The 24074-nt window shown below is 38.9% G+C and overlaps 1 protein-coding gene across 4 annotated transcripts in view; it reads left to right on the top strand.

Annotated features, from left to right (window-relative positions):
• Positions 1-21231, top strand: part of CEP128 (centrosomal protein 128) — a 165485-nt gene extending 144254 nt beyond the window's left edge. For 3 of the 4 annotated variants that reach the window (XM_076345220.1, XM_076345221.1, XM_076345225.1), the window contains one exon: positions 520-1010. In XM_076345220.1, the coding sequence (XP_076201335.1) occupies positions 520-626 (107 nt within the window). In that variant the 3' untranslated portion in view covers positions 627-1010. Of the gene's footprint in view, positions 1-519; positions 1011-21212 lie in introns of those variants that run through there. The other variant, XM_076345222.1, reaches the window with a different exon arrangement.
• Positions 21232-24074: the final 2843 nt, after the last annotated feature.

Here is a 24074-nt window from a genome sequence, read left to right as displayed (position 1 = left end):
ATATTGCCTAGATTTTGATGCAATATAATGTATTTAGAAATAAGCATTATATATGCACCCTGCTGTGAATGTATATACACAGAATGGCATCCTATGAACACCTGTTCAGTGTCACTTGTTGACTTTAGTCTATGCTATTGGTAAAGATATTACTTTGGGAATTTTCTGAGTGGTTTGTTTTGTCTTATTTAAACAAAAATGCTGGAAAATTAAATGGAAAATAAATGTTAGTGGAATTATCAAATTTTTAAAAATGAAGTTTACATTTCTTCTGTATAAGAAAGCTCTTGGCCATGCCTGTATCATATAGTTTTTAAATCTGTTTCTCTATAAAAATAAGTCTGTTTCTCAATTCATAGCATTATGAATATTAAATATTTATTAATAGCATATTGCTTGCTCTGTAAATTATAATATTGTATAATGAAATATATGTTTCGTATAAACATTGATGGTCAGTCAGCAAAATGTATTTCTCTGAAGATGTTTAATTACTTTTTTTGTCTGACTTATTTCTAGCACGTATGAAAAGAATGGTTCCTTTTGATACAAGTGCCACCAAGGAAGATTCCAATGATGTTGCTGTCAGTGAAATCAAGCTGCAAGCAGAAAGAGGGAAGCAGTAGAACATTTTACAAAAACACACCAGCTTTCTCTCTGGTAAATTCCATTCCACTCTTTTTTGGTTTTGAACAGTAGTAATTCCATCTGCTGTAGGAGTGATGCACCCTTAATGATTCAGCTATTGCCAAACACTTAGAAAGAGCACCAAGAGTGAGTCTAATGAACTCTTGTGATAATTTATGTAACTTGTACACCAAAGGTTTTCTGGGATTATGCTATTCTCTTCCATTTGTTTCTGCAGTCCTCCTAAACTAAATTTATTGTATTCCTGAAATATTATGAAATGAAAGACCTGTGGCATTAATCTTTGCTATGAGCTTATTTACCCCTGTACAGGAATTGTTCTGACATTTGGTTTTTTATAACATTTAATAACATTATAAATAATGAAAAAATATTCAGAAATTACCTTTGTCCTAATATTTATTATGAGAGTCATTATACAGTGTTGTGCAGACACATTTGTGATTTTAGGTTCTTCAGTTTGCAACAATCATTTAAGAAAGAAGTGATAAATATTAAACAAAACCAAATTTCCTCAAAATTAGTGGAAACTCATAGCATGATTTCAGGTTCAGCATATATCCGTTATAATCTGTTTAGAATTATTCTTCTGACCAGAACAGTTTTATGAGATGACTTCTGGTAAGGCACTTAACAGCACCTGAATCTCACCCATCTGTATTAAGCATGTTGAAGGGCACTGCTACGTGGCTGTGAAAATTTTAATAGCAGGGTTTAATGATCATATATTTATTCTGTTTTGTTCTCCATTAGAAGAGATGTGTCATATTGATTTTAAAATGCTGTGGAAATACAATATTGCACAGTTGTATTTGTTCAGATATCTCTATTCTAAACAAATTGGATACAATTCTGCATTACTGTGGTCTCAAACAGCACATCACAACAGAATTTTCTGCTGTCAAAAGAAATGCAGGTGTTTCTGATGGTCCTTGTTTTATTCTCCTCTCTAGTGCTTCTGGTTGAATCACTACTAATGTGCCTTAAAAAATTTGCCAAATCTATCAGAGTACTGTAGCAACATGAACACCGTTGAAACCATTCTAGTTTGTAGGCTTCTTTCCTATTTCGGAATCCTACTGCTTCTCTGCAACACTGTCTTTTTTTAGCACTGTAGGTGTCTCAGACATAATTCGCAGGTCACTATGTGCCATCTGAAAACATGACCTTTTCTTTTTTTTTTTTTCCTGAAGACGTGTTCTGCAATCCCAGTGGGTTCTCTGGGCAGTGCACTTACTTGACAATCCCCTTGTAGTCAGCCTGTTTCAAACAGGACTTCTTGCTGAGAATGTCAAAATCAGACAAGGAAATGAGAAAAAAAATTAATTCATTTTCCTTTCCTTTTTTACAAACTTAAATTACTTAAAATTAAAAAAAAAATCTAATTTGGTTAAATAAGTTTTCTTTACCTTTTGTATGTGCATAAAGCTATGCATTGTAGTGCTGGCATTGGCTTTTTGCAGACTTCTGGCACATCTGCTCATTCAGAAGGTCAAGAAAGCAAAACAGGCGCATCCATCTCTTCTGATCTCAACAGCAATGACAGGGCCAAGTCAAAAACATAAACAAATAAACTTCTACTCTGGAGAAGGCAGGACAAATAGAAACCTGTTTGTGTCATGGTCTACAAAGAGTGTGGATGTCATGAAGCAGTGTGTAGTTCAAGCCACAGTTACCATAAACTAAACTTACTTTAAGTGTATGCAACATTTGTAATTTATTTTTTTAATTAGATCAGAGCACAGCTGGAAATATGGTGTTTAAAGTATTTTAGCTGGTTTGTCTGGTAAAACATTAAAAAATTGCAAAATAAAATGTCACCAGCTTGCAGACTTTATGGTACCTACAAATTATGGCTAAAAATATAGAACAGTCCTTTTAAAATATGTTATAAAACAGTAGATCATGCTCTCAAAACACCTTGTGTTGTAATGAGGTCTGATGCATGGATTGCTGATGGATAAATGTATGCCCAACCCACTTTTCTGAAGTTGAAAGGATTTTTGAGTGCCTGTTGGTAAATGAATGGGGTTTCAAGAGTCTCAGCTGAGAAGTAACACACAGAAAAATAATGTCCTCTCTTTTTCCTAAGGGATTTGTAAAAATCTGGATATTGATTGCTCTTACTATTTTACGTGTTTATACATTTTTTCCTCACTTGTAACTCAGAAATCTGAAGTATGTTTCCTTAAAACAATATCACTACTGCTTTATAGTGTTAGAAAACTAAGGATAAGCAGTCTGAACTCCCTCATTATTACATCAAGTATTTAATCAATTTTTGTACAGTGCAGGACAGAAATGTCTACTAGGTGAATAATTTTGGCTTTAAGACTTTGAACATGCTCAGTGCTTAGTATATTTGCCTTTGGCCGTGTGACTGAGTTTTCAACAGAGTTTTATATCCTTTTTTAAAATTTTCTAAAAGGGCTGGGGGAACAGAAGGGAAAAAGTCAAACCACAAAAAAAAAAAGAGGAATTTTTAATGAGTAGGCTTACGGACTCCAAAGCCAGGAAATTCTTTCTTAAATTTACCCTCTTGGCATGGCAGTCCAGATAGCATGTAATATTTGTCTCTCTTCCACCTTTGATAGAGGTTCATATTACAAAGTGAATTTTGTTTCCTTTTTACTAAAGGCTAAAGTTCCATTCATGACATTATGTGAAACTGTCCCTTTGTGGTTTAAGAAATATTTTTTCCATATTGGCCTGAAATAATATTCCTCTGACCAGTTTCAGTTTTTAAAGTAGAAAAACAGATAATTTTTTAATAAAACATTTTGTATATTTCAGATCTTAAAAATTGCTCTCCCTTCTGGTCATCAGATTATTTTAATACTTTAACCCTTTAATGACCTGCTCCTCAATTCTTGCCCAAAGCAGTAGTTTTCAATAATCAAAAAATGTGGTATCCCACCTAAAAATGGTGGTTTGTTTCTTTGTTCTGTTCAGCATTTGGTAAATCAGGCAACTTTGTATATATGTACTAAGTACATACAGATTTAACAAGCTAGTATCAAGCATCCATGTTTTTTTAATGCTGTCCTGAAATACAGTGGTTCAATATTGTTCTTTCAGAAATGCACTGGCCCTTTATTTCAGCATCAAATAATTGTCACTTGAATAACCTTTAAATTTTATGCTTTTCAGTTCCTTAATGTTTTACAGCAGACAAGAGTACTTCTTCTTAATTATTTTTGAGATAGTATTTACTAAATATTCAAAATAATTTATTTTTATTATGTAATTATGTCATCCTAAGAAAAAACGTCAAAATAAAAATAAAACTTAGTTCAGGATAAAAAAAAAAATTACAGTGTAAACCAAAGCATTTTTCTTACATTTACTTCTCAAATTTTTGGTGGAAGCCAGTCTTCGGTGATGGTGAAAGTACTTGTTGGATATTCAAACCTCAGCCACATTTTTACTAGTTCTCCCATCAAAGTAAATAAAGAAGATATATTAAAATTCCTTAGAACAAAGAAAATACTATTCTAAAATCCACTTTTGAGTTAAGTATTCTGCTTATCAGTTCCTCTCTGGCTTACAAGGCATAGTCTCTGCACTGTGTAGCACTGAATGGATTTTTCATGAATGAAAGTGCCAATATTACCCTGAAAGTAAACAAGTAGGTATTTTTGTTACACTGATACCATTTTTATGGCTAAAAATTAGTAGTATGAAACCTGAATACATTCTCATATCTATAACATGCAGAAGAATTTATTCATAAATTTATGTGGGACTGCTTGTTACAGTCGAATTGGCTCTGTTAAACTCTTCATGCTCAAAGTGTGTTAGTAATATATTTATGCCCCTCTAAGCTCTGTCTTCACCTCACAGAAGTAATTGATACTGAAATTAATGTGAGCTGCAGGCCAATATCTGGGGATGCAGCCTTGTCGAAAATGGATGTGCAGGAGGACATCACACAAATTCCTGTGTTTTTGATCTAATTGTAGAATTTAGAAGCAGATGTAGAGGAAAACTAGTCATAGAAGGAATGGAAAGCAGCTCATGATTAAATTAAAATTTCAGAACACTTTTATTCTCGGTGTCTTAATTTAAAAACTGCTTTAGAGCTAGTATTTACATCTAAATAAAAACGATCCCTAAATAAGATTCCATCTTGGATAATTTTTTTTTTTTTTACATACTAAAATACTTTCTACTCCAGCAGAACTCATCTCACCTCTTCACTGTAAGTGTGTCTAGGCTGTTGTGAGTATGAACAGTTTTGCTTTTCTATGTAAAGAAACTAAATTAGATTTTAAATCTGAAGAACGTTTTAGTGCCGTATACAGAAGTACAGCAGAGCAGATTCTGATAACCTGTCTTTCAAAAATCTGTAAACTAATGCCTCTGGGAATGTTGACAACAAAAATGAAAGACATTGCTGTGTTTAAAATACAGTGACATCCAGCATTTATAATTTGTGCTAACAACAATAGCTCTCATGTTTCTAAAGCTAAAGTTGCACATCTGACATTTCTCAGGCTGTAAGAATGAGGTTTTGTTTTCTCTTGCCTTGATAGTGGCCAAATCTGTAATATCATGAGCCTTGAGAAAATACGCAGTGATGATATTTTTTAAATTTCTAGTCATTTTATTTAGGTACCTACTTGGTGCTATTTGGAACTAAATACTTTTGGAAGCTGATTGTTAGCATGTTTTCATTAAAGTATTACATTTAAATACAAGAACTGCATAAAGATATCTCTTTTAGGATAATTCTGCTATCTTTATTTGGGGATATGGCTCCTTAATGGGTGTTTTACTTGAATAAGTACAGCAATTGTTTCTGAGTTGTCTGTTATTTTCATCTGTCTTCAGACCAGAGTTGTTCTGATCTCAGACTGCTTTTCTCATCTGCCATAGTGCACTAGTATGTCAGAAGATATAGCATCATTTCTTCATTCACCCCGCATTAATAATTTTGGTAGTTGATATGCCCAGGGAATGACATTAATTTTGAAGGCAGTTGTTTCTTATAACATAATCTCTTTTTATATGAATTCTGCCACTCTTATTTGCTTACTAAAATAAAACCTACTTGGTAAACTGACTAACATCAGATCACATGCTGCCTAACTTTAAAGTTTATCCCACAGGCAAAAGTAAATGTGTCTTACTACGTTTGTCTAGATTTTCTAAATGCTACCGTTGATTCTACTATCAGTTTCTAGAGGAAAATAATAAAGGATAGACTTTGCTGCAATAACCCTGAAATATTATTGATTCCAGGCAGAAAAAGAGGCTACAACTAATTTTGGAGATCTGCCTAAGTGCTTAGTCTAGAACCTAAAAAAAATCATATTACAAAGTATATTTCTTCAGTGTGTCAATATCAAATTGCCCTCAGTAGAAACAGTTGCTGACATCTGAAATATTTCTGAGAAGCGATAGCAAAATTTGCTAAAGATGATCATAGAATCATAGAATCATTTAGGTTGGAAAAGAACTTTAAGATCATCAAGTCCACAGTCACACAGTATCATTCTGCAAATGTGGATTTCTGTGTCACTCACATTGTTAAACAAGCGTCGAACTGGGAAGCCAGCCCAATTTATGTCCTGGCATTAGGCTCTTCACAGAAACCACCAGTGACCCAGTTTTGTACTTAGTGTGGAAAACGATGAGGATGAGCTGTGTTTTACTGCTGGCCAAGAGAACAGTTTGCATCTGTGGCATAAGCTATTTTGTGTATGGAGCTCAATGAGTGCACCATTTTTAATGAGGCTTTCGCTGCTGGGTGCAGTGCTGACAACACAATCTCATCCAAACAGCTGCAACCATGAAGACATCATGTAGCTGGCAGAATTTTTGTTATATGTTTTGACTAACAGAATGTCAATAAGTCTATCAGAAACCATGGAGTTGTTTGGTTTGTCTTCACTGGAGAGGTCTCCAGTGCAGTCATAAAGCTAGAAAATGCAGAAACCTTAGTGTGAGCTACATCAGCAGTGAGGCTCACTAGCCGCACAATGTGAATCTGTTAGCATGTTGTCCATTGATTGGAGGTCTGTAAATTAACAAAAGACTAATCAACAAAGTTTAAAAAAAGTGGCGCAAATTATTCTTATTTGGTAGATAAAAAAATCTCTGTGAAAACAGAAAAATCAAGTATCAAAGTCACGAAACACTTCATTGTTCCAGAATGTGAGTAATTTCTTAAACTTCACTAGAGTGACAGCCTTTTATAGACTATCTTTGAAGCCCCCGAATATATTAATCAACAGACATCAATCCCACTTCATGTCATCTCTTATTGTGAGAGACTTGGTCGCTTTGATTTAGACTTAATTATGTCCCATACTTTGGGAAATTCTGTTATGTGCACTGTGCACTGAATCTCAGACTTGAAATAATTCCATTGGCGACAGCTGATGTGCTACGTATGGAGTGCTGGCTGGTACAATGTATTTTAACAAATAGATCAGATGTTCTAATTTCAGCCTTGGTATTACATTACCAGAAGAAAGTGACAAATAGATAACATTTAGACTGTAGGTAATAGTGTCCATTCAGTGTATTACTGTGGTTTTGAAGGTGAATCACTTTTGAAGTTGAAATTTCTGTATGTGTTTATTAGCAAATGCTGATTTTTTAAAAATTTCTCTTTCCCTGGAGCATGTGGGAAAAAAATATGTTAGTCACTTTTGAGTTCTGGAACATGTTTTGTCATTTTATGCTGCCAGTTTCTATTTAATTTGGGGTTAACTAAAAAAGCAGCTAATTCTGATACCTCATTACAAGCACTCCTAATTAAGTTAGTTGATGCATGAGTCATTTGCCTCCAGATCTTTTGTTTTCATTTAATTTGAATAAAATACAGTGTTTTTTACATTTAGTATTCTAAAACTGGAACAAAATTAGTCTTGTGATCTAGCATTTATGTTGGGAAATTCTAAAACTAAGATTGCCCAGGTGTCTTATACATGTGACACTGAACATACTACATCATGTTTCCCAGTCGACTTGCCACTGCAGTACACTATAAAGTGACCTTAAAGAATCTGCAGAATTTCAACGAATTACATGGATGCAGGATGTCTCTGTACTGGTGTGAAGTCAGAAAGGTCAGTTTAATACCTCTAAACCTTGTTGTACCTGTTAATGTAACGGAGATAGGCATAGTGGAATGAAATTCCTCAACATGCAATTATTTCCTGACATAAAATCCTTGAAAGTCCTTTGCCAGTAGTTAAGCAAGGAGTCCAGCTCCTGATTTAAAGAAAAGGCTCCCTGACCACCTTCCGATATAAGCTCAACTCTCAGCAGGGTATTAGGGACGTGTGTGTGAAAAAATGTGTATCTGTCTTTTCTTTGTTAGGTTTTCATCTTATTTGTCCTTTCTCATGAGTTTGATTCTGTGTGTACGTATAAACATGCTGCTACTTTTCATTCCTGTAAAATGCACCAGAGAAGGCAGCATGTTGAAGCTGACATTGCTGTAGTAACCAGAACTATTGCAGTTTCCTTCAAACTTGATTTCTGAAATGTAAAGGTGTGTTCAGACTTTTAATAGCTATGTAGACGTCATGTATAGTCCTGTTCACATAATTACATATCTTTCTTAGAGAAATAGACATGCACAAACATGTTCATACACTGTATAAATTTACTGGTCAAAAAGAAAATTAATCCTTTGTGCTTGGAAATCCTGACTACACTAAAGCTGGCAGAGGCCTTGTCTCTAATATCAGTGGAGTTACATTTTCATGCCGAGTTTGACAAAAGGGGGGAGAAGTATTTTCTCAACCTACTTTTTCATTGCATTTTGGAGGTCTGCAAGTGGACAATATGTGCTGGTCTCGTGAGCAACAAATGCTTACTGAAAAATCCATGATCTTATAAAAATAATTTCATAGCAAAGTGTAAACATTTGGAATAATTTGGCACTATCTCATTTTTCTATTTTAGATTTTTTTTCAAAATCTGAGAAATGGGATTTTGAGTTCATTTGGGCTCTTGTGTAAGTACTTTTATTTTTCAAGAAGATTAAATCAAATTTAGTTATATGATGAAAACCGCTGTACTTCTAAATGGCATAAATACAAGCTTATGAAATTTGCAAAATTTGGAGATATTACAGCTCTTTGTTCCACTCTAATGTGGGCTACTGCAGCTCTTTCAAAATAATGAAACCTTCTCAAAGGAGAGAGAGTTCATCTGTTAAGGTGTTGTATTTCACACTCACCGCTAAATGTTTTGTTTCACATCAGTTTTTCAACAAAATCTAGTAATTCATTAAGTACCTAAAATGGGAATTTTCATATGTGTAGGCAGAAGCTAATTATACCTTACATCTAAATACCAACACTACTGACTTTTTTTTTTTTTTTAAACAAAGGACTCACAAAATAAAACCAGCTTTGACTATTTGTGAGACATTCTCTAACAAATCTTTTTTGTTGTCCTATGATATTTTTGTTCCAAGATAGCTTCCCAAGGTGTTTGCATTCCAGTTTTTCCATTATCTGCCATCTTCAAGGGGGAAAAAAACAACTTAGCTGTCTTGAGAATTATGTAATGAATTACAAAAAAATAGAATCGTAGAATCATTTAGGTTGGAAAAGACCCTTAAGATCATCAAGTCCAGCCAAACTACTGCTTGACTATTACTTTCTGTGAATTGCATGGGTGCACGTAAAACTAAGTCTACAATTTGCATTTTCAGAACACCTCTTGCAGGTTTAGGAACAAAGCATTGTAGAAGTATAAAAGGAGAAGCTTGTTACCACGTTATTCTGAAGCACAGGTCCTCATCAACCTGTGAAGTTTGTGGTACTCAGTTACACACACGAGGTCTGACTCATGTGTCACACCAGCACACCAGTTTTATTGTTGTGTGGCCGCATTGACTTCAGAATGCCTATGCCTGATTTATACCAATACGAAGCCAGAATCAAATCTCGTGTGTAAAGCATAAGTACCAATCATAATACTAAGTGCTGAGATCATGTCAAGTAATTACAGTACAAACTATATGAAAGCTGTCTATTGTGCTATGAATATATTGCTGCAAACTGATAGCTTGACGTAAAGTCTTCATGTATGTTTAAGTTTGGTTAAGGCTCTACCTGGAAACTTCATATGTTAATTTAATGTCAACATTTGTATCTACTTTCTGCAATCAGAATATAAAATGCTGGCCAATGAGGCAGTAACAAAAATAACAAACGTCATTACTTTTTGCTGACTTGGGACTTACTCCAAACTATTGCTGAAAGCAAGGTCGCAAGTGTTTATTGCATCTCAGGAGATAGTTAGTACCTTTGCAGGATCAAAGTTGCTAGCTGTACTCGTAATTTAAAGTGTAACATGAAACATTGTCATTTTTGTAAACTAACAGAATAAATTATTTTTCCAAGCAGTGCATAGCATCTGTATTCTTTTGCCTAACACTGCCAAACTTTTGTAAAGACCTGTTTTATGTAATTGATCTTTTTTGTTTTGTGTGAAATGTAGATGTGTGGTGTGGATTTATGTTGTCCGATTTTGCTTTTTAACTTGCCTCTAACAACAACAATGTGCTCTTGGATTTTTTCTTTCTTTTATTTCTTCTACTATAAAATTTGTTTAAAAACTAAGATGGTAGTTTTGTGGTGAGAATCAGTAGTTTTCTTCAAAAGTGTGTGTTTAAAACATTTATTTAGGTAAAAGATTTGCTTTGCATTATGGACCAAAAAAATAAATCTGGCAACATATTATAGTGTTACAATAGGCGTGTGTCTTTAAATTGGCCATGAATCACTGAGTGTTTCCAGAGGTGTCCTTGAATGGGACAAGGCTGTTGTCACACTCTTACCGAGTGTGAACAAGATTCATTTGACTGAACTTGGGTTTGTACAGAACACGTGCCTCCATCTAAATAAACCTGCCTTTGTAGTCAACAGAGTACCTGGAATCTATGGCATCATTCATCTCACCCCGAAGTAAACACCCAGGATTTGATCAAATGAATTGCAGCGAACTGCTCTAACTATATTGACTAGATCTCCATTTAGTAAAAAGGGAAACCAGACAGCTACCTTAGATGTCTGCATTATAGGTACAAGTCAGGCGGGGTTCACCGTGTCCACCCGCAGGGTGGGGTCTATCCATGTGTGCTTCATCTGGATTCCAATTTCTTTATTGCCTTAAATAAAAGACACCACGGGAGTCAGTGGAATGGGATGCAGTTAAACATGCAAAGAGATTGAGCCATCACAGTATTTAATGGAACAAAAATCATTGCTGCTGGAAAGTTCCACAGAGCTAAATGACTATGGAAGCATTTCATGGAAAAGCAAAGCCTTGCATTATATTTTCAAATACAAAGTAAAACCAAAAATAAAATAATATGCGTTGCATCATTCCATATAAAGGACTTTTCTTATTCTGGTTTCTCATGACGAGATAGCCAAACTACAGTTTCTTTATATCCTGAGAAATCACTCATCGAAAGCCTGTAATTATTTTACTAATTCAGTTCTCCTCAATTACATATTCCCTTGCCTTTTGGAGTTAGGAGGTTTTGCATGTCTTTTACATAGTTTTGTGATCTGCAGTTGTTTTATGGAAAACATCTTTTTCCCTTCTCAGACCATTTTTTCACTGACCTTGGTGTCTGCAGAGTTGTTTCTCTCACATATTCTCACTCCTCTCTTCTGGCTGCTGTTGCGCAGCAGTTTTTTCCCCTTCTTAAATATGTTACCACAGAGGCACTACCACCATCGTTGATGGGCTCAGCTTTGGCCTGCAGCGAGTCCGTCTTGGAGCGGGCTGGCATTGGCTCTGTTGGACATGGGGGAAGCCTCTGGCATCTTCTCACAGAAGCCATGCCTATAGTCCCCCCTGCTATCAAAACCTTGCCATGCAAACCCAACACACATGAGTATGTTGGTTCTAATTTTACCTGTAAAACTAAGGTCAGTAAGGTTGAAAAAGCAGCTGATACTTGACAGTGTCCTCTAGCTATGTCAACAGAAATCATGAACTTACAAGTTTTCATACGCACAAGCAGTACATGAATAGGAGTAGTCACTGATGCCACAGAAACAGCATCAAGGACAAATTTTACTGTGAATGTTTTATATTTTATTGGAGCAGATAGATGCTATTTTACAGAAATATATTTTGAGTACATTCTTGCATTAAAAAAAGATGTTTGAAAGGAACATTTAGTAACTAACATTAACTAATGATATCTTTTCATTGGATGTAAAAAAGTGATCTTTGGCTCCAGCTACTGCTAGCCCACTGCTAATCTCATTTTCTGGGGTTTTAGGGGTGGGTTGGCCTAAAACATATTAAGTTGGAATAGCTTTCAGATGAGATTATTAAAAAAAAAAAGCATAAGGATTTTGGCCATCACTTTTCTTGATAGACTTCTCAATAGTTTTTGCCAGCTTCCGTGATTTTACCTGGAAGTTCTGGCCAAATTCCAATTTAATTTGTTGCATACACTTTTTCTACCCTCTGGCATTTCAGTGGGATGTGGAATTCTTTCTTCATATCAATGTTGCTTTTTTTGCACTGCTGTTCTCTGCGGGAGGAAGGATAGATTAGTCCAAAAGTGATCAGGGCAGGGAAATGCAATGGAGAACCTGAGTGATATGAACTTAGAGCTGTCCTACACTCTATATACCTGACATAGGTATGTAACTTTATTGTGTCTCACAGAACTGATTTCTGAAGCATAGGGCCATTGATTTGGTTATAAATCTATAATTGTAATATAACTATATAATATACACAATCTATAATTGTATCTATAATTGTGTCTGTTGGTCCACATTTTTTAATCACATTGTTTATATATAAATTATATGGTTTTACAGTAGCAACAGTGTGGAGAAGGAGCTTGACAGTATTCATAGAATCATAGAATAGTTTGGATTGGAAGGGACCTCTAAAGGTCATCTAGTCCAACCCCCCTGCCGTGGGCAGGGACAGCTTCAACTAGATCAGGTGGCTCAGAGCCCCGTCCAACCTGACCTTGAAGGTTTCCAGGGATGGGGCACCCACCACCTCTCTGGGCAACCTGTGCCTGTGTTTCACCACCCTCATTGCAAAATATTTCTTCCTTATATCTAGTCTAAACCTAGCCCCCTTTAGTTTACAGCCATTCACCCTTGTCCTGTCGCAACAGGCCCTGCTAAAAAGTTTGCTGCCATCTTTTTTATAAGCCCCCTTTAAGTACTGATAGGCTGCAATAAGGTCTCCCCGAAACCTTCTCTTCTCCAGGCTGAACAACCCCAACTCTCTCAGCCTTTCCTCTTAGAAGAGGTGTTCCATCCCCCTGATCACTTTTGTGGCCCTCCTCTGGACCTGCTCCAACAGGTCCATGTCTTTCTTATGCTGAGGGCTCCAGCGCTGGATGCAGGACTCCAGGTGGGGTCTCACCAGAGCAGAGCAGAGGGGCAGAATCACCTCCCTCGACCTGCTGGCCACGCTTCTTTGGATGCAGCCCAGGATACGATTGACCTTCTGGGCTGCGAGCGCACATTGCTGGCTCATGTCCAGCTTTTCATCCACCAGTACCCCCAAGTCCTTCTGGGCAGGGCTGCTCTCAATCCCTTCATCCCCCAGCCTGTATTGATCCCGGGGGTTGCCCCGACCCAGGTGCAGGACCCTGCACTTGGCCTTGTTGAACCTTATGAGGTTCACACGGGCCCACTTCTCCAGCTTGTCCAGGTCCCTCTGGATGGCATCCCGTCCCTCTGGCATGTCAACCGCACCACTCAGCTTGGTGTCGTCTGCAAACTTGCTGAGGGTGCCCTCGATCCCACTGTCCATGTCGTTGATGAAGATATTAAACAGGACTGGTCCCAGTATGGACCCCTGCGGGGCACCACTCGTCACCAATCTCCATCTGGACATTGAGCTGTTGACCACTCCCCTCTGGATGCGACCATCTAACCAATTCCTCACCTAGTGGACAGTCCACCCATCCAATCCATACCTCTCCAGTTTAGAGAGAAGGATGTTGTGGGGGACCGTGTCAAAGGCCTTACAGAGGTCCAGATAGACGACATCTGTAGCCCTTCCCGTGTCCACTGATGTAGTCACTCCCTCATAGAAGGCCATAAGTTAGTCAGGCAGGACTTGCCCTTGGTGAAGCCATGCTGGCTGTCTCGAATCACCTCCCTGTCCTCCATGTGCCTTAACATAGCTTCTAGGAGGATGTGTTCCATGATCTTCCCAGGTACAGAAGTGAGGCTGACAGGTCGGTAGTTCCCAGGATCCTCCTTTCTACCCTTTTTAAAAATGGGTGCAATGTTTCCCTTTTTCCAGTCACCGGGGACTTCACCTGACTGCCGTGACTTTTCAAATATCCTGGAGAGTGGCTTGGCAACTACATCAGCCAATTCCCTCAAGACTCTGGGATGCATCTCATCAGGTTCCATAGATTTATGTATGTTCAGGTTCCTCAGGTGGTCTCGAACCCGATTTTCTCTTACAGTGGGAGCGACTTTGCTCCCCTAGTCCCTGCCTTAAGGTCCATCCACTTGAGAGGTGTGGGAAGAGAGATTGCCAGTGAAGACTGAGGCAAAAAATTTGTCAAGCAGCTCAGCCTTCTCCTTGTCCGTTGTTACCAGTTTGCCAGTCGTGTTCATCGGGGGGGTATGCTTTCTTTGACCTTCCTTTTCTGGCTGACATAGCTATAGAAGCCCTTCTTATTTTAATTTGCGTCCCTTGCCAAGTTCAGCTCCAGCCATGCCTTGGCCTTCCTGACCCCATCCCTACAAAACCGGGCAACATCCCTATACTCTTCCCAGGATACCTGTCCCTGCTTCCACTGCCTGTGCATTTCTTTTTTGCTCTTTAGTTTGAACCAGCAGGTCTTGACTCATCCATGCCGGTCTCTTGCCTTCCTTTCCTGATTTCTTATGCATGGGGATTGAGAGCTCTTGTGCTCTATGGAAAGTGTCCTTAAAGATCTGCCAGCTCTATTCTGTTCCCTTGTCCCTGAGGGCAGTTTCCCAGGGTGTCCTAACCCTGGATTAGGGGTTAGGACTAACTCTTGAACAGCTGGAGGTTTGCTTTCCTAAAATTCAGGGTCCTGACTTTACTCTTTGCCTGTCCCATATCCCTCAGGACTGCAAAGTCCACCAGTGCATGATCACTGCAGCCCAAGCTGCCTCCAATGTTGACGTCTCTGATTAGCTCACGTGCGTTGGTGGCCAACAGGTCCAGAAATGGATCCCTTCTGGTAGGGCTGTCTATTACCTGGCTTAACAAGTTATCCTCAATGCACTCCAGGAGTCTACTGGATTGCCTACAGCTCGCCATGCTACTTTTCCAGCAGATGCTGGGGTGGTTGAAGTCCCACAGCAGGATGAGAACCTGCGAGCACGATGCCTCCTGTAGCTGGAGTAAGAAGCCTTCGTCAATAGGCTCCCCTTGATTGGGCGGCCTGTAGTAAACATCAACTACAAGGTTCCCTTTGTTGGCTCGGTCGCTACTTCTTACCCATAAGCTTTCAACCTGCTCATGGCTATTCTTCAGAGACAGCTCTTCACAGTCTATCCATTTCTTGACATAGAGGGCAACCCCTCTGCACTTCCTTCCTCACCTGTCCCTTCTGAACAGCTTGTAGCCATCGATAGCCGCACTCCAGTCATGGGATTTGTCCCACCAAGTTTCAGTAATGGCAACCAGGTCATAGCTTTCTAGCAGCACGGTAGCTTCCAACTCCTCCTGTTTGTTGCCTATGCTGCGTGCATTGGTGTAGAGGTACTTCAGATGAGCTGTCGGTCGTGTCACCTTTTTAGAGGAACACCTTAATTCCTTTGAGATATGTACCACCTTTCAGTGGTGTTTCCCTGTTGGTTCCTATTACTTCAGGAGCTCCGGCTCATCTCTGTAAGACTTCCAAGTGTGCCCCAATGTACCCAGAATGTCTCAGAGCAACAGGCTGAGGGCCCTTGCTAGAACCCCGTCCTTCAAACCTTGGTGTGTCATCCCATGGCTTGTCACGGGCAAGCCTGATATTATCCCCTTCCCCCTTCAAGTCTAGTTTAAAGCTCTGTCAGTCAGCCCCACTAGCTTGTGAGCAAAGACCCTCTTCCCCCTTCGAGAAAGATGAATCCTATCCAACGCCAGCAGGCTTGGTGCTGTGTAGACCATCCCATTATCGAAAAATCCAAAATTCTGGCAGTGACACCAGCCACAGAGTATTGCAGTTCCACTGTAAGGCACAGAGCCATAGGAAACCTGGCTTCATTAATTCCAGAACTGCTTGGATTTCTTACACCGTTTTCCCTAAGATTAATTTGTAGTTGGTAATGTGTGAGTATGAACATGTTTTCAAGTGGTTCTAAAGAGAGGAAAAAAAACCACTACCCAAACAAACTACTATTTTCAAAATCTTCCCGCTACTTCTGAAGGTCAAATTTCAAGTACAAATCCATTTTGTTTTGGTTTGGGTTTTTTTTTGTTTTATGTAATGTATGTTGGCTAGTATTTTTACCTTGCAGTAGAACAAAGAGCAGCTTCAACTCTAAGATACTGGGTTTTGCCAGATTTTTTTAAAGAAGCAAAAATTAAAAAAAAAAAAAATGTTATAGGTGTCCCCTATATACACTGTAACTTCTAGAATATTGTACATTTACCTGGCTTTAATAAATGTCTTAGTGATGTTTATTTCCAGTGTTTCTTATTTCCATCTGCAGCTTCCAATGAACATGGTGAAAGCAAAGCTGTTACATTACATTTTAAAATGTTTTTTAAGGTCAGTGCTTAGTTGAAGTCACAGGTACTCCAGAGACAACATGATGGAATTTTTCTGGCACTTTATAAGAAGAAAGAGTTACAAAAAGAATAATAAATAGTCTTAGGAATCCACAATGAAAAAAAAAACGCCAGGAACATCCTATTCTATGGGGTTTGCGTTACTAAACCACTTAGTTAGGAACTGGGATCCCGTTATATTAAATACCACAAAAAGAAGAAAACTTACTACAGGTGCCTTTAAAAAGCTTTTAAAAGTAGAAATGTATATGCAAATTTTGTATTAGTTTGTTTCAACTCATCTTTCCTAAAAAATGGGTTATAGAATTCTCCCGGGAGTCAATAGGTATGGAAGAAAGGTATTCCAGAACTACTGGAAATTTTGGATGGGGATCAGCATTAATTAGGGCAGTCTTGTATTGGTGGCCTGTAGCATGGTGTTATGGCCCAGTGCACTGTCCCGAAGTAATGAGGCATCTCTTCATTGCTTTTGAAGGAAGTACCAGTCTACAGCTTGAGATGCATCCCCTGACAACAGAGCTCTCATGATGGCAGACAAATACCCTACAGGCTCCTTTACAAGTGAAAACAAGAAGTTTATTCTAATCTCCCTTTGGATACCTTAAGAATATGTCAACCTTAGGTAGAATTGAAAAAGCAGCAAATACTGTCTGGAAAAGGCTGCCTGAAAACCACTGCTGGAAGCACCAACGGCTCTCCAGAAGACAGGATGACTATCAGGACAAGTCAATCAACATCTCTGATGCACTTGGCTATGCACTCCATTACAGCTCAAACAAGATTTTTCAATGAGTAGGGAAGGTAGGTTGATATAAAGAGTGGGCAAATTGGTTTCATGGGAATTTTAGTGGTAGTCTCGGGAAAATGCATTTGTTGTGTCCTCAGATAGAAGCTCCAGCTGGCCCTAGGTCAGTAGTGTGGACCTCACCTTATGCTTGTTTCATAAGCCAGGAACCCACTGAACTATAAAGTGGTGTTTCTTCCTGGCCTGGCCCTGTGTACCTCCCGGTGCCTCAAATTGAGATAGGAACTAAACCAGAGTACAAGATTGGGTCTACGAAAGATTCCCAAGAACTGCAGAATGAGAACAATAGGCAATGCTGGAAATTAAAATTTGCATTTTATCTCAGGAGCTGAGAATTCTGAAACAGTCTGTCTACAGCAATGTGCAAGCCAGTTAATAGTCAATTTTGTGATAACTTCTAAACAGGCAATGATATACATAACACTGAATCTAGCATAGACTGCTGCAACCAACAACAGTGATAGAGATGAGTGCCGCTTATGATTTCCTCACAGTCCCTTGGAAGAAACTATACTATGACTTTGCTAAGAGACGGTTCCAAAAATTCTCCCAACATCTACCCTGTCCAGAAAAGCAGTGTTATTTCTCTTAGTTTATTGTAAGCTCCATTTTGTGGTAGAAATAGAATAAACTCAACCTTTAGGACATCCACCAAATACAGACATAAAATTTACCAGCATAAATCAAGTTAGGAGAATGGGTTTTCAGATTTTATGGCCAAGTTTTTGGTCATTTTTTCAGAGTTCCTGGGAGTTGCTCTCTTGGCATCTCATCTGTTGATCTTACCCTCAGGGCCCATGCAGCTTTCCATTTCCCATATCCTTTTGTCTTGTAATCCCCATGCAATGGGTCACATTTGCTTTATTTGTTTGAGTTTATACGTCATGTTTCTTTAAAAAGACACGGATGAGGTCAGGAACCTTTGGAGAAAGGCAGTAAGATGACTTCTCCCCAGGGAATAACTGAATGTGCTTAGGCAGACAAGTTTTCAGTATGTGGGGTGGGGTGCTCAGAGAGGGAGAGCTCAGCAAGAGGTGAAAATAGGACATTGCAGAGTGAAGGAGGGAACAGACACACAGCCAAGCCTGAGAGGTGATGGAAATAAACATTCCTGGGGACTTAGGAGGGACTGCGCATCATTTGCTGCATCTCAGAAAACCACCATGTTGCTGGTCTGAGATGAAGCCTGGAAGAAAGGACTCATTTGTGGGCAGGAGGAAATTTGTTTAGAGATGCTTTTAATCTTACTCTGTTTTTCTTAAACATTTTAAAATGTCTCTTTTTTTTTAGAAAGGATACTTATTCTAACCTGTGTTCTGACAACACCTTTTTTTTCCTGCTTAAAATCTTTGTAGTCTTGGAGAGGGAATTTACTGTAGGTTGATTGTTTACGATGACCCACCTTCCATCCCTGGTTGACTTAAGGCCCCATCATGTCGTGTCTTCAAGCTCTTTCTTTTTCAGAATTCCGTCTCTTTTCAGAGCAGGCCAAATCCTGGAGCTGTACTACTCGTTACCCTTTACCTCAGGGTCTCAGTACACAAGGCTCCTGTTCAGCATGCACCTGTCCATTCATTTGCTTGTTCCTGTTCGTTCTCTGCCAGCCATTCTAATCTGTCCCCTAATTCTCCTTCCTGCCTCCTGTACTCATCTCCAGCCTCTGTCCTTGGAGGAGCCAGCTACTCCTCTTCCACCAGAAGGTAATTAACTAGTCACAAGTTGATCAGAAATTTTTTTTCTTCTTGATATCACATCATTACTTAACATGTACATAATCGCTCCGGTAAGGAAGCTTCTTGATAATCCAGGGAAAGTTATATATTCCAGCTCCTTTGGGATCTTTCTGGTTAGATTCACGAAGGAAACCTTTCTTGCTCAGAAAAGTTATTCTATTCCACATGTTCCATCACTGCCAGCTTGAAGTATCTTGATGCCACGGCTACAGCTGGCGCTGGCTGGCAGTAACCCCTGATTTAGCAAACTTTTGTCATACATTTATTGGCAAGAACTGAGCTCAGAGCAAACTGCCCAAGGTTCAAATGCTCTGTTACAAAGAAAAAGTACCTGAATGCAAAGTAAGGCAGTACTCTTTTGGGAATGTAAACCCCAAGAACAGTGGTACCATTTCAAACAGAAGTTTCATCTAATCTAGAATCCTGTCTCCAGCTATCAAGGAACAGTATTGAGAACTTTGCAAATATATCATGTGGGTTTTTAAGGGTATTTTCCTAGCATCTAACAATTTTTTTTCATGGAGTTCCTGAACCTGTGGTGATAGTCTTGTATTTAATAGTAGCCTTGAGGTTTCTTTTTGCTTCCATGAATTTGTGCTGACACTTTTTGAACCTGTATGAACTTCTAGCATCCATAAGATCTTTCAGCAGAGTTCTCCTACTTAACCATGCAGTGTGGGTGTAGTCACCCTTTTGAATAGGCCTCCTGCAAGTTTCTAATTCAAGTGGCCTAATTCTTACTATAATAAAAGAGAATTTATCTCCTGAAGACCTTTATTTTATCATAAAATGTACTTTTCTAAAATGAATGTAGAAAATAGAAGATTTAAGTTGTTTCTTTCCTGGCCAGTCTCTGCTGTGGTTGCCTGATATGTTGCAAGTGCTTCAGCAGCAAGGATCCCATCTGGATGGGAATTTTTTAACAAGGAAGAAAGATTTATTGGAGTTGTTAGTTACTGGAGAGAGGTTGGACCCTTCTGGCTCTATTCTGTGGCACTTGGAAGACAACGTGTGAACCAGAGATCCCATGACCTCTGATGGAGGATCTGTCCCTTAGACACATCCTAGTCTCAAGAGAACAGCTTTTTTTCTGCGGAAGCAGGGCTGTTCTGCTGAACAGATAAGGTCAGCTAATAAAATAAATGAGACTAGCTCATTTAGAAGCTCAAAGGGAATGAATGGACAGAAGACACCTGGGGCCTAGCAAAACTGCTTTCTTCAAAGTGGAGTTTCTGAATGAAACTGGGGAGGAATGATGTTCCCTGTTCCCTCAAGTAGCCTACACTAATCAGGTATGTAACTGCAACTGCGTCTTTTTATTGAACAGTAGAAGATTGCCGTTTCATATTGGATTGTTGTTTTATACTGGAATTCAAAGCCCATGTAATCTTTGTTGGATCTCAACGGACTACTCTAACATGGAAGGAATTACCCTTTGTGAGATACTACAGCGTGCAGGCAAACCTACAATACATCCCCAGTTTTGTTCAAGCATACACAAAATTTAATCTGCAGAATATCAGCCACTGCTGCACACAACTGAGCTCTTAAATCAGCTCTCATCCCTGCCTATCTGGAAGTGTTTTCATCCTTGTCTGATCCTGTAGAGTCCAAGTTTTTTCAAACTTAGCAGTTCTGGGGGAAGTCCATTGTTTTGTGGAATATAGGAGTGTTTTTCCTTAACAATTCCTATGACCACTGGAGTCTTGGCCTACTCCTAGCAGTATCTATGCTACAGGCGGTAGAGAGGGTATTGCAGGGAGGGGCTGTTCTTCACTAAAGTCAGTGCTGACAGCAGTATCCTCCATGGTGCCAGAAGGACTGATGTGGGTTACTCAAGAGGGGTTGTTCTTCCATCTGTTTTAGTACCGAAACAATGTCCCAGCAGGATGCTGGAAGCTATAAGGGGGATGAGATGTAAAAGCCTACTTTTCAATGCTCCATTATTCTGTGTAGTGTTTGCTTCTCTTCTCTATTGTGTATTTGATGAAGTTTTAATTATTATTTATTATATTTTTAATGCTACATGCCAAATACTGTGAATGCAATGAAGATGGTTGATAAATAAAATAATCAGTATTATGCACGAGAATAATTGTGTAAAAATTGGCCCCTTGCATAGTGAGTAACCTCAGTGAGCTGGTAGTTCTGCAAAACGTTTTACTATTCACACTGTTTCTGTAGCTTTTCTTCCTACATGCCAAACCTGTAATTAAACCTGTCCTTTTGTTTCTCGTGGTAGGTAAGGAGTGATACCTACTTTTAACTTTCGTCTTCATTTCCAGGTATGTAAACTGCCTTGGCCAAAGTAAAGCTGCAAGCTTGTGGCTAAACCAGGAAGAGTCCTGGTCCCAAGTCTCCTTGCTTTAACTGTAAGACTCTGCAGTAATCTAATTAAGGTATTTATGGGTAAAGTTCTTTATCTGCACTAAAAATGACATTAAACAGTCTAACAAGTTGCCTTTGTTAGTAGGTTAAGCAGAAAGAAAGAGTGCAGTGGCACTTTTTTCATTAGAAAATGTAAGATATTTTTCTACTGTCCAATTTTGAATTTTTTAAAGAGAACTGGCAAGAGGCTTGAATTACCTCTGTAGATTTTTCATTGCTAATTTTAAGTCTGTGTAAGTGAGCAACTGGGGGGGCATAGCCATACCAAGCACAGAGGAGAATTAGGTATCAGTTAGGGGAATTGGGAGTAAATCAACACAGGAAGACCTTGAAAGAAAATGCACAAGTCACAGAAGGGAAAAAATACTACAAAAGGCAGGAGTCTGTGACTGGTTACAGCTGTCAGGAAACATCAGTCCTGCTCCCAGTCTTCTTTGCTATTTAAGGAAAGAAAAGAAATCTGAAGAATTTAATTTTAATTATATAAAATAACACGCTGGGGAAGCTGAGCATGCCAGGGCCTACCCTGTATCTAATGTTTCACATAATTTGCCTGTTGCCCTGGCTGGGAGCTCCTATACATGCCTGTCATGTGAACTGCAGTTCCCCAAGGCTTTGGGATTATTCTGGTTTTGTGCCATAACACTCTGTTCCTGTTGCTTTAAATCTGATTAATGAATCGGAAGTTGGGTTGATTTAGTACTTTAGGTACCAGCATAAAATTAATGGCTGTAATAACTTTCTCAGATCCTATTGCCTTATTCTCCCTGTTATCTTCAAAGAAAGGTGGACAAGAACAGTAGGTTAAATTTCAATGTAACTTTGTTTCATTAAGCTCTAGAAACTCAGATGCAAATGAGGGGGATGGAAATCGGGTGTAAGTTATCCCTCCCAATGAAGTCTCCAGGCAGTGTTAGATCAGGTACATTAGCTGCAAAGACATGCAAAATTGTTTCTAAGTTTTGTTCACCTTCCGGCTAGGAAAATGTTCTCTCCCCGCTTAACAACAGCAACAACAAAAAAACAAACAAACAAAAAAAATCAAGGGAGCGACCAAAGTCTGCCCAAGTGAGAGCAAATACCTTTCTTATCCTCCTTGGTGCTGCCTGGCATGACAGTAGTCGGGTGTCCTGCTACCCTGGAGGGAGTTCAGAGCATAATCCATAGTACAGCTTGGGAACAGGAAGGGGACCTGGGGAGGCAGCACGCCCCTGCTGCTATGCCAAAGTGCCACAGAGCCCTACTGTGTTTGCCGTGCCCCCAGCTCAAAGAGAAAGTTTTGTTTCATCTGTTCTGGCAACTTCACAATTCCCCTTCTAAGCCCCTGAAACTGAGACGTGGTTGTGTCACATGAGATGCACAGTGCAAGAAAAACCGTGTTGGAATCAACAGCACAAAAATCCCCAAACACGAGTGAGCTAAAGCACTACCAAGCCCTTAAATGCTGCCCTTTGCATAGGAGCACCAGATAAAATCAACGGTCAGGGAAGAAAAGCTGCTCAGAGAGCACCAAAAGTGTGCCATTGGGGTAGATTACCAAGAAGCTCATCTGCCTCCTCTTGGGAGAGCTGTCCATGCCTAAATTTACCCTACGACGATGGATGCAAGGACAAGAAAGTACCAAGCTACTTCCTCTGGAAATCAAACATGCTTTCCTAACTCTTTCCACTCTCGACGCTCCCTGCTGATAAAGGGAAAAGGCAACAGAGTGTAAAGTTCATTGTGGTGCAAACTGATAAACTGGCTATATATCTATATTAATGAGTCAGACTCTATTTTGAATTTTCAAGAATAGTACTATGGATTTGAGAGTCTCGGGTTACTGACAGCACAGTATTAATATGTTCTAAATCCTGGGTTTTTCATACAGAGTTAGTACATCTACTGAACGGAAATCACACTAACTAAACAAACCCAAATAATCCCAGGGGTTTATGTAGGACGCTGTCTCAGCTTCAGATGTTTCGAACTTTGGGTGTTCATTTCCTTTAATGCTAGTCTCCAAAGGTCTGCAGTTCAAAGGGGAAAAAAAAGCTGAGCATTTGTGCTTAAATAACACTGTGTACTGTTTATTCTATTAGTGACGGTGATCCAGGCGCTTGTATCATTCTTTGTATCAGACTTTGACACTTGGATGTCTATCCTTGGATTGGCTGTTTGTTACAAAAGGCTGTTGCTTCAGTCATTGCTTGAAACACTGGAATGAAGCCTGGGCCTCTTGGACATTTTAAGTAGCTGGTTTATTTGTCTTTCCAAAGCAATTTATCTAAATAGGCCAACACAATCAAATTACATGGGATTCTAAATACATTCCACTGCCCAGTCTGACATCTTAATTAGAACTTTTAAAAAATAATGATTACCTTTCGGCTCCCAAAATTTCACAAACCTTTCTTAAAAATTGGCCAGTGAATATCACTAACAGCCGCACAAAGCTGTTTGTTTTTTAACGTTGATCAGATTTTCCATTGGCACATATCCTGGCAAAAAAAAGCTGCTAGGAGGAATACAATTTATGCTGGTTCAAAAACACAAAAGCAGAGAATCACTGATAGTTCCAGTTATGATCTTTATCTTGCATGAAACCTTTCTTATCCACCTTCGCCTAAAATAGTGCCTTATAAAAACATTTCTTTTCCAATAAAGTGTAACCTAATTGGGTTACACAATGTTGTGAGTAATTTAAAATACCATGATGATTGCATTGCCTTTTCCACACTGCTTCCAACTGAACTTTGTTTCCGCAGGGATTGTGTAAG

This window comes from Aptenodytes patagonicus, chromosome 7 (assembly GCF_965638725.1).
Source record: "Aptenodytes patagonicus chromosome 7, bAptPat1.pri.cur, whole genome shotgun sequence".
In the NCBI taxonomy this organism is placed as follows: Eukaryota; Metazoa; Chordata; class Aves; order Sphenisciformes; family Spheniscidae; genus Aptenodytes; species Aptenodytes patagonicus.
This window is presented reverse-complemented; position numbering and strand designations above follow the sequence as displayed.